Source organism: Octopus bimaculoides, chromosome 8 (assembly GCF_046866305.1).
Source record: "Octopus bimaculoides isolate indiv1 chromosome 8, ASM4686630v1, whole genome shotgun sequence".
Classification (NCBI taxonomy): domain Eukaryota; kingdom Metazoa; phylum Mollusca; class Cephalopoda; order Octopoda; family Octopodidae; genus Octopus; species Octopus bimaculoides.
The window spans coordinates 1,136,115-1,150,486 of NC_142935.1; the positions used below are offsets into that span (position 1 = coordinate 1,136,115).

At 37.0% G+C, this 14,372-nt stretch overlaps 1 protein-coding gene across 1 annotated transcript in view; it reads left to right on the top strand.

Moving 5' to 3' along the window:
- LOC106876619 (oxysterol-binding protein-related protein 9) overlaps window positions 1-14,372 on the top strand; it is a 115,893-nt gene that overhangs the window by 63,167 nt on the left and 38,354 nt on the right. The window contains exon 7 of the mRNA XM_089356889.1: window positions 11,002-11,159. Coding sequence (XP_089213015.1) covers window positions 11,002-11,159 — 158 coding nt within the window. The remainder of the gene's footprint in view (window positions 1-11,001; window positions 11,160-14,372) is intronic.

The window sequence follows — 14,372 nt, forward strand, 5'->3', positions numbered from 1 at the left end:
AGACACCAATGAAATAAGTAACCAGGCTTTGGGGAAAAAAGTACTTGCGTCAATTTATTTGACTAAAATTCCTTAGGGTGGTGCTCCAGCATGACCACAGTCTAATGATTGAAACAAGTATAAGATAAAAGATAAATGGCTGTCTTTCTTATCATGATACTAATCTGATGAGTGTATTATGGCTTCCACCAAACGAGGGGGCTGGTCCCGTTTCTAAATGAATGATCTCCTGTGTTGTCTTCAGCACAACACATGGACATGCAACCCATAAAGAAAACAAGATAGCAGGAGAGAGATAGTGGTGTCAGCGGCTGACACACATAAAGAGGGGTGTATGAAATTTGCCTCTGTCATACGATCATAACCCTCGCAACAAAGGGAGGCAGATAGACTGGGCTGTGTTAGGAAAATTTTCTAGTACTTGCCGTTAGCTTATCAGAATATATTTAATGATCGTAAATTACTGATAACTTTCTAGACTAGGTCATTATCTCTCTATTTCTCTCACTGCAACACTCACTGTTTATATATATATATATATATAGATAGATAGTGAGTGTGTGCAGTGGTGTGTGCGCAAGCATTTGTGGGTGCCATCTGCACATCTGTGTGTGAGTGGATGAGTGCTCGTGTGCTTGCACAATTGAAAGAGAGAAAGAACACTAGTTATTACTGTGAATGTTGAATTATTTTGTCAAATTAACATTGGTTATCAATAGTAGTGGCAGCCTTCTAGAGGCTTACATAGAACCTACATTTACACCTATCTGTCTACAGTGAGAAATTTTTTCCAAGAAAAAATGTGTCGTAAGGCTTTCTAACTGATTCAAATATGCATCAAGCGTATTTGAATTGGTAACAAGTTTGTATTTGCTGATTTTGTAGGTGCTTAATCAGTTCTGCAGCAATGTAGTTCCTTAGAGGAATGGTGAAGATCTCTGTTGGAGATAGGTTAACATTGGGAATAACTAATCAGAAAACCTTAACAACATCAGGAGGAGCGAGCAAAGTTCATTTGACAAAACTTTGAACTAGTTAAGACTAGTTAAAACTGGAATGAAGAAGCTGGGTGTAGACAAGACAAATACTTTGAGGTCTTACTGAAAGAATGATCCACAAGAGGTTTTGTGGAGGAACAGGAGGGAGTGGATGAGCAATGATTGCCAGGGCCTGTTGGCACAGCATTTGAAGAAGATGAAATTATTTTAATCATTAGTTTGAGAAGCCATTAAGAAAATATAACATACAGTAACATTCAAGCGTGGTCGTTGCCAGTGTCACCGGACTGGCTCCTGTGCAGGTGGCACGTAAAAAACACCATTTGAGTGTGGTCGTTGATACCACCTGACTGGCCCTCGTGCCGGTAGCATGTAAAAGCACCCACTACATTCTTGGAGTGGTTGGCGTTAGGAAACACTGTCAGATCAGATTGGAGCCTGGTGCAGCTTTCTGGCTCGCCAGTCCTCAGTCAAACCGTCCAACCCATGCCAGCATGGAAAGCAGATGTTAAACGATGATGATGATGATGAGTAAACCCCCTTCTATCTGACACTACTGGAACTGGAACATTGCTGGATAACTGAATTTTCCAGACCACTACCATTTAAATTGCCTTAACACCTTACAAAACTCTTTAAAAGTCTCTCTCTTTTATATATATATATATATATATATATATATATATATATAATAACGTAAATAATATATAAATATATGCATATATCCACACATATATGTACATACCTACATCTATATGTATACATACATGCATATATGGGTACAGGACATCACAAAGAACATTAAGAGAGAGAGTTGAAATTTTACAGAAAAACAAAAGATGAAGACAAGTGTATTAGTCTGATGCTCGGGAAGGTGAGAAATGCTTTTACATTTCGAGCCTATGCTCTTCAACAGACAGGAACACAAGGAAATTAACAGAGAGAGAATATATCATTGTTACCATTAATATTCTGGACATAGTAAAAATGAGAGAAATAAGAAGAAATAAAAATATGATTTAAGCAAAGAACGTTTTATTATCCTAATAAAATATATTGTAATTTCAGTAGAATGCTTTGAAACAATTGTATTGCACTTTGAGAAGCAACGATCCGTCTTAGGTGCTGCAGAAACTTTCTTTTAATGGTAGTTAATTAATTAACACAAATTCGCTCAACTAGTTACCAACACATTTTTTTTAATGAGTACCGATTGGTTGAGAGATCTGATTTTCGTGTGACAGACTGACATTTACTTTTTTGTTAGCGTGTCGGAAAAATGCTTAGCGACCTTTCTTTTGGATCTCTGTTTTCAGTTCAATTCTACCACTGTCGATTTTCTCTTTCGTCCTCAATGGAAAAAGTATGAGTTTGGCACTGGGGTTGATGTAATCAACTTTCCCCCTCCCCCGAAATTTCTGGCCTTGTGCCAAAATTTGAAACAATTCAGGCATTGAGCTGGCAGAATCCTTTGTGAGTAGAACAACATACTTAATGGTGAAGCATGGCGAGAATAGCTGAATTATGTCCCTTTGTTGGCAAATCCCACCAGGTAGCAAGGATAGCTGAAGTACATCCTTTTGTTGGTAAACGCCACCAGGTGGTGTGGCAGCTGACACCTATATATTCCGGTGATTTCAGGTAGCTTTTCCTCTTTACCTTGCCATTTCGACACCAAGGAGTGTGAATATCTCTCTTCTGCCTAAGGCCACAAACCATATGCAGTTACCGTTGTTCTGATGACATTTGCCTAGCCAACTTCTTACAACCGTCGTTATAATGATGCCTGCCTAATAGATTTCAGACTACTGTCATTCTCCTGCTTTATCATGGCGAGTTGTCAGCAACTAACTTTATCATCTCACAGCCTACGGGACCAGTAACTGTCGTGTTACCAACTTCGCTGACACCTGCTATGAATTTGTTACAGTAACCCTAAGCCATGAACTGAACATACTTTCTGACTAAACCTCACACGACACTGCACACGCGTTTCTGTTACCTTTACAATTTCGTCTCACGACTAGTTAGCTCTTACTTGTTATCTAAAAGGATCCAAGACATGTGGATATTTGATTTCTTACATCATGTAAAAAGCTGTGTTTGTACCATCTATTGTAAATAAATTTTATTTATTATGGTAAACAATCTTCATCTTCTTATACACACTTGACATGCTAAAACGATATATCTGGCTTTACATTCAGTGTTAAAATTCTGCCAATGTCAACATTGCCTTTCATTCTTTTGGGGTTGATGTAATCGACCTGTTCCCTTCGCTGAAATTTCAGGTCTTCTGCTTACAGCAGAAAGGATTAGTAAAGCGGCAAAATGGCAGAATTGTTAGCATTTCAGAGAAAATGTTTTGTGGAGTTTGCTCTTGGTGTTTCTAAGTTCAAATAAGACTACGGTCAACTTCACCTTTCATCCTTTCGGGGTAGATCAAATCTGTACCAATCAAGTTTTGGCGTCGATGTAATCGCTTTAACCCTTCTGGCCTGGTGCCAAAAATTAAAACCATTTATTGAAAAGAAATCTGGAAATATCAGTTTCTGTCAGGGTGTTGAAGGCCTTCCTGGATCAGTTCGAAATTATACTTGTATATCTGGCTAATTGGAAACACTGTCTAGTTGTTTGGCATTGACCCAACTGTTGTTGTTATTGTTCTCAATCATCAATAATAATCTTTCTACTGTAGGTACAGGCCTGAAATTTCGGGTGGCGGGAGTGGGGGGACTAGTCGATTCCAGTAATCAATTGGTATGTTATTTTATCGACCACGAAAGGAAGAAAGATAAGGTCGACCCTGGCGGAATTTGAACTCAGAACTTCAAGAGCCGGAGGAATTTCCGCTGAAAATTCTGTTGCCAGTTCGCTGTCTTTCATTCTTTTATCAAATGATTAATTCCAGAAAGAATTTCTATGCAGAAATGCAGAATAGGGGAGACTACTCTTGATAAACAAAAATTTATAAAAGTGAAAATGGGAACCTGTCTTTCTCTAAATGAATTCCGTAAGTCACAAAGAGAGATTTATGATAGGGATGGCGGTGGGGACACACACACACACACACACACACACACACTCTCTACTCACTGCTGTCGGTCTTTCTTTTTTTTTAAGTATAATGTATCTCGTGCTTATATTGTGGTAAGAAGGTTTGGCTGTTATTTTTAGCCCACCTGCACACGGTGCCACATAATCAATCTAGAATAGGCTATCGACGAGAGCTATTTGTTGTTTTCCATCTATAAATTCCATGTGTGTGTGTGTGTGTGTGTATACACACACAAATTGGTTAATTTAATTTTTAACAATAGTGATAGGTTCCTTCCATATAATAACGCATTCAGTATTTTGAGTATCATTACTAAACAGGCACATTTGTTTAATGTAATGATCAAATTGAATTCATTGATATGATAAGATAATAATGTGTATATTAAGTTTATTGTTATATCACTGAATGTAATTTGAGTGTTAACCAGGCTTGGCTGTTTAGTAATGATGCTTAGAACACTGAGCTTCTGATGTGTGTTTGTGTCCTGACAGTGTTTGATGGTTATGAGTGTCTCTGTCATACAACTGATGTCCTTCATTTCCAGTCTCCTGTGAAATGATATCCGACTACAAGGGGAAATAACACTGTACCTGGAAGCAGGTGAGGGTTAATAACAGGAAAGGCATCCAGTTATAGAAAACCTGCCTTGATAAATTCTGTTTGAAAGTGGATGTTAAGGCTATGATGATAAGTTTCGGATCAATTTATCACAGCCTTATGGGAATCTACTACTACTCGTGTAATCCAGTACCTGCTCATTGTTGAGTGGTTGTTCACTAAAACTGGCTCTGTATTAGACTTATCCAGTGCTGGGTGTGTGAACATCCAACAAGCTTTGGAAACACCTGTCAAAGGTGAATAAGCTCACCTTGAGTGCCAGCAGCATGCACGTCTTGGAGAAGAGATAAGTGCCATGAGAATTACCAATCACATTGAACACTTGAATGAAAATTCCACCAATATTTAATTCTATACCAAATTGGTTGGGGCCTGGGTTCATTAAAAAAAAAAAAAAAACTCAAGAGAGGAGCAAGTAACAAAAACAATTTGGTGCCCCAGCAACATAAAAGCTCCCAAAACGGAATTGATTTTTACCATCTTAAAATTTGTTAATGAAATTGTTTTTAATTGAGTATTTTTCAAAGTATAATTTCCCCCCTCTACAATTGTTGTCCTCCTGTCTTTATAGTTTTCTTCAGTATGGTACTGACAGCTTTGTTTTATAACCCCCGTATCTTATTCTAAGGTTATTTGATAGACACCTCCTCAATAATGTCTCCTTGCTGTCTTGAAAATTTAAACAAAGTCTGATGTCAGACCAAAAAAGTTCAAACTTGTTCCTGATCAATAGCAGTGAGTACATCGGGTACTCCATTTCTTGGAATTCTCTTTTCTGTAACCATTATGTTTGCACCCCCACATAATTTCAAAATGTATTTTGGGTTCAATCCTAGGTTAGTCCTAAAACCATAGAAATTTAAATTTGAGAATATAGACTCCTCGACAACCTGCGCATTAAAGTCCAATCTATGTCCAGAGTGAATTGGACAAAGACCATTAACTGTTAGTGCCAGAGTATAAGGAAATGGTGTTACTCGTGAAAACCAAGCAACCACAATAGAATGAGAGAATGTTATTTCAAAGTCTCATGAAAATACAAACATGTTATAAATGACAAATAAAGTTCAATTGAGTTGTTGTTATTGAGTCCCACATCAACCCTGGCTTAGTAAACTTAGGATCAAAGGCATTCCAGCCATGACCATCTCACTTGTCTTTCAGCCATTGCCTATCTAGGACTACATTATCCAATGTGTCTCTTTCTCTCTTATAATTTCATGGAGATTTACTGCTATTTTTAGGATTTTGGACAACCACATGTAGGCTCCCTTGTTGGCTCTAAGATTTCATTAGTTAACACATCCACCAAAGCATCAACAAGTGGATATCTGTTCTCTGCCAAGTATTCAGTTTTAAACTTTTCCTTCATACAACCCTAATGCCCATACCAGCTCTCTTCTTAAAACCCAAATTATTCAAGTCTAGACTAATCCTCAAGGAATTTTAATTTTTATGTTTTCTCTACTTTTTTCCCCAAGCATCTAATTTCAGTCACAAAAAAAAAACAGTTCTTTACCCCATTCAGTAAATATTCATATCAAATATTCATATCCTGCCAAAAGTTTCCTCTTTACTTCTTGCCATCTTTTATGTAGGATTTCATTCAACAGTGAAATATTTCAGCTGTTCTAAGTAATTTGTGACAAACTAATTTAAAGTTGACCTACTTGTGTTGTCATAGCAAGTTTTTTTTTTATAAATATACAAAAATAATTATTGTTAATCACTGAACCTCCTGATAAGAAACTGCAGACAAGTTAACTGCTCTGACTGCGTAGCATTAAAATGTTGACCTATTAAAATTGCTTCCACTACCGCCTTAATTGTTGTCGTAGAATATAGACCGATGGTGTTGGGAATTGAACCACAGACACCTCTCTGACTTTTGCCAATCAGGGATCTTAGTACTCTCTCTCTCTGTCTCTCTTTATCTGTCTGTCTGTCTGTCCTATTTGTTTGTCTGTCTATCTGTCTGTTCGTCTATCAGTTCGTTTATCTAACAGTCCGTCCATCTCTCAGACAGAGGCCCGTCTGTCTCTCTGCCCGTCTGTCTCCCTGCCCGTCTGTCTCCCTGCCCGTCTGTCTCCCTGCCCGTCTGTCTCCCTGCCCGTCTGTCTCCCTGCCCGTCTGTCTCCCTGCCCGTCTGTCTCCCTGCCCGTCTGTCTCCCTGCCCGTCTGTCTCCCTGCCCGTCTGTCTCCCTGCCCGTCTGTCTCCCTGCCCGTCTGTCTCTCTATCCTCATGTCTGTCTGTCTCTATCTCCATGGCTTTCCTAGCTGTACAATACTTTAAGTTTTATTACATATGTAACCACTTTGTGTACGAATGAAGGACATAAATTTATTTAAATCAAATTCTACTCCATTTGAATCACCATCTCCAGGTAATTGAAAACCTTTTTCTTTTTGTTTTTTTTTTTTGTTTCAGTATAATTTCCCAAGATAAAGGGATGCTTTTTAGTCAGATAAAACAGCCTTATCTTCACAACATTTGAATGTGTCTTTGTTATATTATCATCTTGGCAACTATTAAGTTGTAGCTGTTTAAGAAAATCCAAACTAAAGTAATATTTAGTAAGGCAGGACTATTTATATTGCTTGGGTAAAGCAGGGCCTGTTAACCTTAAAGGGTTGAGGTGTTAGGGTTAGGATTTTTGAGGGCACCCACTTCCCATCAGGGACCTGAAAGCAGTCTTGAACCACTTTACAAAATTTCCCACTCAGGGACCCTGAGATGACATGATATAGTTTTGTTAAATATATATCAATATACATGTTCAATGGGTTGTATTGATTTGATTTTACTGCAGAGTGGTTGGTGTTAGGAAGGGTGTCCAGCCGTAGAAATCCTGCCAAAAAACACACAGTAGCCTAGGGTAGTTTTCTACCTGGCTGGCTCCTGTCGACTGTCCTACCCCTGTATGCATGTAAGACCGGACATTAAATAATGATGATGATGAATAATCCTTTCTTCTAAAGACACAAGGCCAGAAATTTTGGGGGGAGGGGGATAGTTCGTTACATTGACCCCAGTATTTAACTGGTACTTACTTAATTGACCCCCAAAAGAAGGAAAAGTACAGTCAACCTCTGCAGAATTTGAACTCAGAATGTAAAGAGTTGGAAGAAATGATGCTTAGCATTTTGTCTGGTGCACTAATGGTTCTATCAACTTGCTGCCTTCAATAATAATAATAATAATAATGATGATGATGATGAGACATTTTTCTTTTGTTTTGCTTATTATCTTCTATTTATAAATTCTATTCTGAAAAATATTCGATGCTCATAAAATAAAAAAATGATGTCTTGTTTACATTTACGTTTTTTTTAATAACAAACAATAACAAGATCAAGTTTTCTATGAACTGAACTTTGTTCAACTTCACGAGGATTTCTCTGTAGCTTGTTGATATTCCTAACTCCCCTTGAACCCTTTTGATATCAATCAACCTGAGATAACCCTTCTTTCTCTGATATACACGTCCTGTTTTAAAGTGATCTTGATTTAAAACTTTCACTGAAATTTCGTGTTAATTTATGCTCAAAACACCATTTTACTAAAATTCTTCTCTATTTTCAAAATTGATTCAAGCAAAGATTATTGTATTTCATCAGAAATCTGGTTAACAAAAGAATTAGTGATTTAAATTAAAATCTATCATAAAAAAAATTTATATGTCTGTTTATGTTCTAAACATAATAAAGATAGTTATTTTACTAATTTCTTCATAGTAGCTTCATAGACTTGGCTCTGCATATCAGAGAGACAGAGAGAAAGAAAGATGGAGACACACTGTTAATTACATTTATAGATTTTGGTGAATGAAAGGATGTTGCTCTAGACAGGGTTGGAAATCATATTCGTTTGTTACTGAGATAATTCTTCAGTTTAAATTGTTATTCAATCATTAAGCGATATTTCTATCTCAAAATGTATCAAACCAAGTTGAATAAATATAGTCAGACCTATTTACATCAGTTCTTGGCATCTTTAATTTCCAAGGAATGAAAACAAGTTTCGATTAAGGACCAGGTTAAAGTTGGTTGTAATGTTAGATATTACACCGCTGCGGTCTGTTAGATGAATCCTATAAAGTCTGTAATATTTCTCTGGTCCATATAATGTACTGTAGTTATTTATTCTGTAGTCGAGGTCCACAGCCACCAGGCTGCACACCAATGTCAGGCCAGGGATCATCTGATACAGAAAGAATGCATTTTAAAAAATCTTAGTTTTATTTTGTTAACGATCAGTCTGCTGGGCCTGTATTATGTATGTATTTGCTTTGTAATGATTACATTGTATGTCGTGCACTTTGTTGTGTTTTGTAAAGTGCACTGTTCCTTTGTCTGTGAAAAAATTGTCTTGCATGAAATCATTCTGATGCAACAAGAAAATGTTTGGGAACTGCTCACTGTTCTATGGAACATATTACGTACTATAGATATGTTGTCTGGTATGATTCACTGTAGATATGTTCCATAGCACATATAATGGATTATAGATATGCCCCATGGTATTTTATAACAATAAAATGCCACCCTGTAGGTACACCAGTCATTTAGTGTTGAATCTAATTGCCAAAGAAAGTGTTAAATATACAAACTGATCTATCTGGTTTACTTTAACCATTAATATTAGGTGGCTTTATAAGCAATGTATTTGTGGATAATTAAAGAGAATGGTCAGTTGCTGAGATTGTAACAAGACTCAATAGAGTACGTTTGTAGACAAAAAAAAAGAGGAAACAGTTAGCCATCACAGGTTTTAGCCCTTTCGTTACCGTATTTTTGTTGAGATGCTCTGTGTTTCTTTCAATTAATTTTAAATATAACAAAGAATTTAGTGAAATAACTTTGTTACCATTAAGCGTAGTGTTAGGAACATAAATTGTGACTAAGGTTTTGTGGAAGATTTTAATTCAAAACTTAAGAAAACAAGACGTTTGTACTCAGAGCCAGAGGGGGTTTCAGCTGGGTTGGTATCAAAAGGGTTAAACACACCTCTACATTTGGGCAGATAGACATTAGAAGCAGTTGGAAGGGTGTGGATTGAAGGAAATTTAGGCTATTACTTCTAGCATATAGAGTGACCATACTGAGGTCTCCTTCTCTCATGTCTTCTGCTGATTATTTTTCTTAACCCTTTCATTAGTGTATTTTTGTTGAGATGCTCTGTGTTTCTTTCAATTAATTTTAAATATAACAAAGAATTTAATAAAATAACTTAGTTATCATTAAGGTAGAGTTAGGAACATAAATTGTGACTAAGGTTTAGTGGAAGATTTTAATTCAAAACTTATGAAAACAAGACATTTGTATTACAGAGCCAGAAGCGGTTTCAGCCAGTTTGGTATGGAAAGGGTTAATGTATTGTTTTACATTCCTCCTATCACATACTATTTGACTAAAATCCTATGGATATGTTCCACAGTATATCATAGCAAATTATGCTCTGGTGCCTCATTAGTGTTGCTGCATGCTATCGTTACGGTCTAGCCTTGAGTACCATAGGGCAACACATCTCAAGCTCTTCTAAGCAGTTGGACACACTGTGATTATTCAGTTTTACGATCTTGTGTTCATTGATTCATCTCGGGCTTTTATGGGGGAATTATCAGTCATTAATAATTATCAATCATTAACAGATCATATTTTCTAGGCACCTTGTTATTTAAAGCTCAACTTGTGACACATGTTTTTTGTCCTTAAGTTCAACTCTTTCTATCCAAAGGATTTTATTTTCACCCAATATTGATAAGCAATTATTTATGGCACTCTTTGCCTTGAGATCCCTACAAGGATTTGTTTCACATTCATATGACACCAATATATCATCAACACCATTTTAATGTCCAGTTTTTCATGTTGGTGATACTTGCTTAAAACTATTTCAAGAGGTCAAGGTGAGGAGAAGGCAACACACACACACACACACACACACACACACACACACACACACACACACACACACACACACACACACACACACACACACACACACACACACACACACACACACACACACACACACGCACGCACGGGATCCCACTCTGTTTGCACCTGCCAAATCCATTCACAAGGCTTTGGTTGGCCCAGCGCTGTAGCAGAAGACACTTGCCCAAATTCACTATATTTTGAACCTACGAGTATGTCAGCCTATGGCCACAATTGTATCCGTAGGCAGGGTTTTACCCACTGCTGGTTTAAATGCTAAAGGGTTAAGTCTGCATTGGGTTAACTGAAAATGATTTTCTCTTTTTCTCAGATTCTCTTGTTCTTCAATTACTTCTCAGGTTCTCGGTTCTCTTACTTTTGCAGGCAATGATTGAATCCATAAAACATACCATTGTGATGCTTCAGATCACTAAAGTAAGTTTTTCTTTTTCTTATTTTTCTTTTTCAAAATCTTTCTTCAACTTGCCACAAACTTTTAAACGTTTTGAACTCAACGTCATTTTTATTCAAAACCCTTCACAGTCATCATCATCATCATAGAAAGACTAAAGGGCCACTGCAATAAGTGTGTGGATCTGAGAGGGGAATATGTTAAATAAAATCATAGAAGTGCCAATCTCTAAGTGTGGAGGGAACCTGTGGTGGAAGTAGACCCAGGAAGATATTTGACAAAGTGATGAAGCATGATCTTCGAACTTTGAGCCTCACAGAGGCAATGATTGGTGACGGAGACCTTTGGCAATGTGCTGTGCTTGAGAAGACTTGTCAAGCCAAGTGCAATCGTAGTCATGGCTGATGTTGGCGTCACGTAACTGGCACCCATGCTGGTGGCACATAAAGAGCACCGTTGGAGCATTGGACTTCACAGAGGCAAAGTGGCTGAATTCTTTTCGAATGTTGGGCCTTACAGAGGCAATGACCAAGACCTTTGGCATTATGTTGTGCTTGAGAAGAAGACCCATCAAGCCAAGCAAAATTGCAGTTGTGGAAGATACTGGTGTCATGTAAATGTCACCCATGCCAGTGGCACATAAAAGCACCCATTACACTCTCAGAGTGGTTGGCGTTAGGAAGAGCATCCAGCCGTAGAAAACCATTCCAAATCAGACTGGAGTCTGGTGCAGCCTTCTAGCTTACCAGCCCTGGTCAAACTGTCCAACCCATGCCAGCATGGACAACGGGCGTTAAATGATGATGATGATAATTAACTGATCCTCCTGTATTTTCTTTTACCCAAAGCCAGGGACTTTTCAACACCCCCTCGTATCTGTATGTGTGTGTGTATGCAGGTATCAAGAATAGAATAGTTTTGGGTGAAGCATTTTTATCCCCTGTAATATATAATATAGTTGTAATATTCATTTATATTAACTTTAATTCATATAAAATTAAAAGGCAATTTGCATTCAAGATAGCAACTTCAAATTTAGAATATTTCTTGTTAAAGTGGGGTTTTTTTTTGTTTTTTTTTTTGTTATTAGATTTTTAACTTGAGGTGTATTTTCACGATTTCTAATTACTGAATATATTTAAAGAATTTTTGTCTTTACTCATAATTAGCTCCATCGACCTTTACTCTGATAAGCTGTGTTAATTCAGTAAATGCTACGGGGGGTGGAGGGGGGATAAGAAACATTTATCAATAAAAGTCATTTACTCTTCAATTCACTTTCTCCATATGTTTTTTTTTTTGTTGTTTTGGTCAAACTTCAAAAATATTTGTTTTCTAAAAACTCTTAAAATTTTTCCCAATTTACCTTTTGTCGTACTTTTTTCAATCATTAGACTGTGGCCATACTGGAGCCCTGCCCTGAAGAATTTTTAGTCAAATGAATTGACCCCCAGTATTTTTTTTTTAATTTGTTTTTTAAAGTCTAGTACATATTCTATTTGCTCTTTTTCGCCGAACCGCTAAGTTGTAGAGATCAGATTGGAGCCTGGTGCCGCCTTCTGGCTCACCAGTCCTCAGTCAAACCGTCCAACCCACCATGCCAGTATAGAAAACGGACGTTAAACGACAATGATGATGATGTCATTTATTTGTATAAAATATTTAAATTGAATTGAGTTTATAATTGTTCAATTTATTGTTTTGTTTTTCCATTTCTGATTTATATATACACACACACACACACAATGGGCTTCTCTCAGTTTCCATCTACCAAATCCACTCACAAGGCTTTGGTTGATCTGAGGCTATAGTAGAAGACATTTGCCCCAGGTGCCACGCAGTGGGACTGAACCCAGAACCATGTAGTTGGGAAGCAAGCTTCTTACTACACAGCCTCAACAGGCGTTTTTTCAGCTTCTCTCTCCGAAATCCACTCACAAAGCTTTCATTGACCTGAGGTCATATATATATAGTAGAAGACACTTGCCCAAATGTATTTGGTCATTGAATATTGGGTTTGTGTAGGACAGAAAATATTCTTTAATATCCCAAGGTGGCGAGTTGGCAGAAATGTTAGCATACTGGGCGAAATGCTTAGCGGTATTTCATCTGTCTTTACGATCTGAGGTCAACTTTGCTTTGCATCCTTTCAAGGTCGATAAATTAAGTACCAGTTGTGTACTGGGGTCGATCTAATTGACTGGCCTCCTCCCCAAAAATTTTGGGCCTTCTGCCTAGAGTAGAAAAGAGTATATCCTTTAATTAAAATAAATTAGAAAGATTGAGTTCAGTACTGTTTTGATGTGTCTTTGTGTTGAGTTTGTCCCCCATTGTCATTTGTTTATGTCCTTGTAACTTGATGGTCTGGTCAAAGAGACCCATAGAATAAGAGCCAAACTTAAGACAAATACAGGAGTTGATTCATTTGACTAAATCCTTCAAGGTGATGCCCCAGCATGGCTGCAGTCCAATGACTGAAACCAGTAAAAGATAAAAGATAATGAGGAAAATATTATATCAGGCTAATGATTGATAGATAACCTATCAATTTGGCCTTCTGTGACTCTTATTAACCTGATATCAATAAATACCTGATAATTAGTTAAAAGTGCTACAATCTTGGTCCATGGGCCACTCTTTTCATTTTGCTTCAGATTAATACATTAAAGTTTGTCTTCCTTCTGCTGTTAATGTTTTTTTTTAATCGTCAACTAATTCCTTTCCTGCCAGTATGTGTCCTCTTGTCTCCATGCATATTTCAAGGTCTCTTCTCTCATCAGTTAATGTTGTGCATCCAACGGTAAAGAAAAAGGAATTAAATCTAATGATTGTAATTATATCATAAACAAACAAACACATAAACATTATCATATATAACTTCATATACAACACACACATACACACACACACACACACACACACACAACATGTGCAACTCTTAATTCATCCATGTTTTGCCTTTTCTCCATCTGTTTTCTCTCCTTATTTTCTTTCTGTAGAAGAGCCTAGGCTTGAACTGTCCAACACTCTTCCATTTTTTTCTGAGAGTTTAGACTAATACACTCTATTTGTTGTTCCCTCACTCGTCTATCTCTCTATCTCTCTCTCTCTCTCTCTCTCTCTCTCTCTTGTTTTTGGTACAATTTGGATGCATATATATATATATATATATATATATATATATATATATAACACCTAATCAACATTGTATACAACACATTAACAACACCACATATATATATGTGTGTACGTGTGTATGTAAATATATCTTGAAGAGTTTGGTTGAACAAACAAAAATGTTAATAATTTCCCAAAATTCTGATTGCCTCCTTACTATACAATA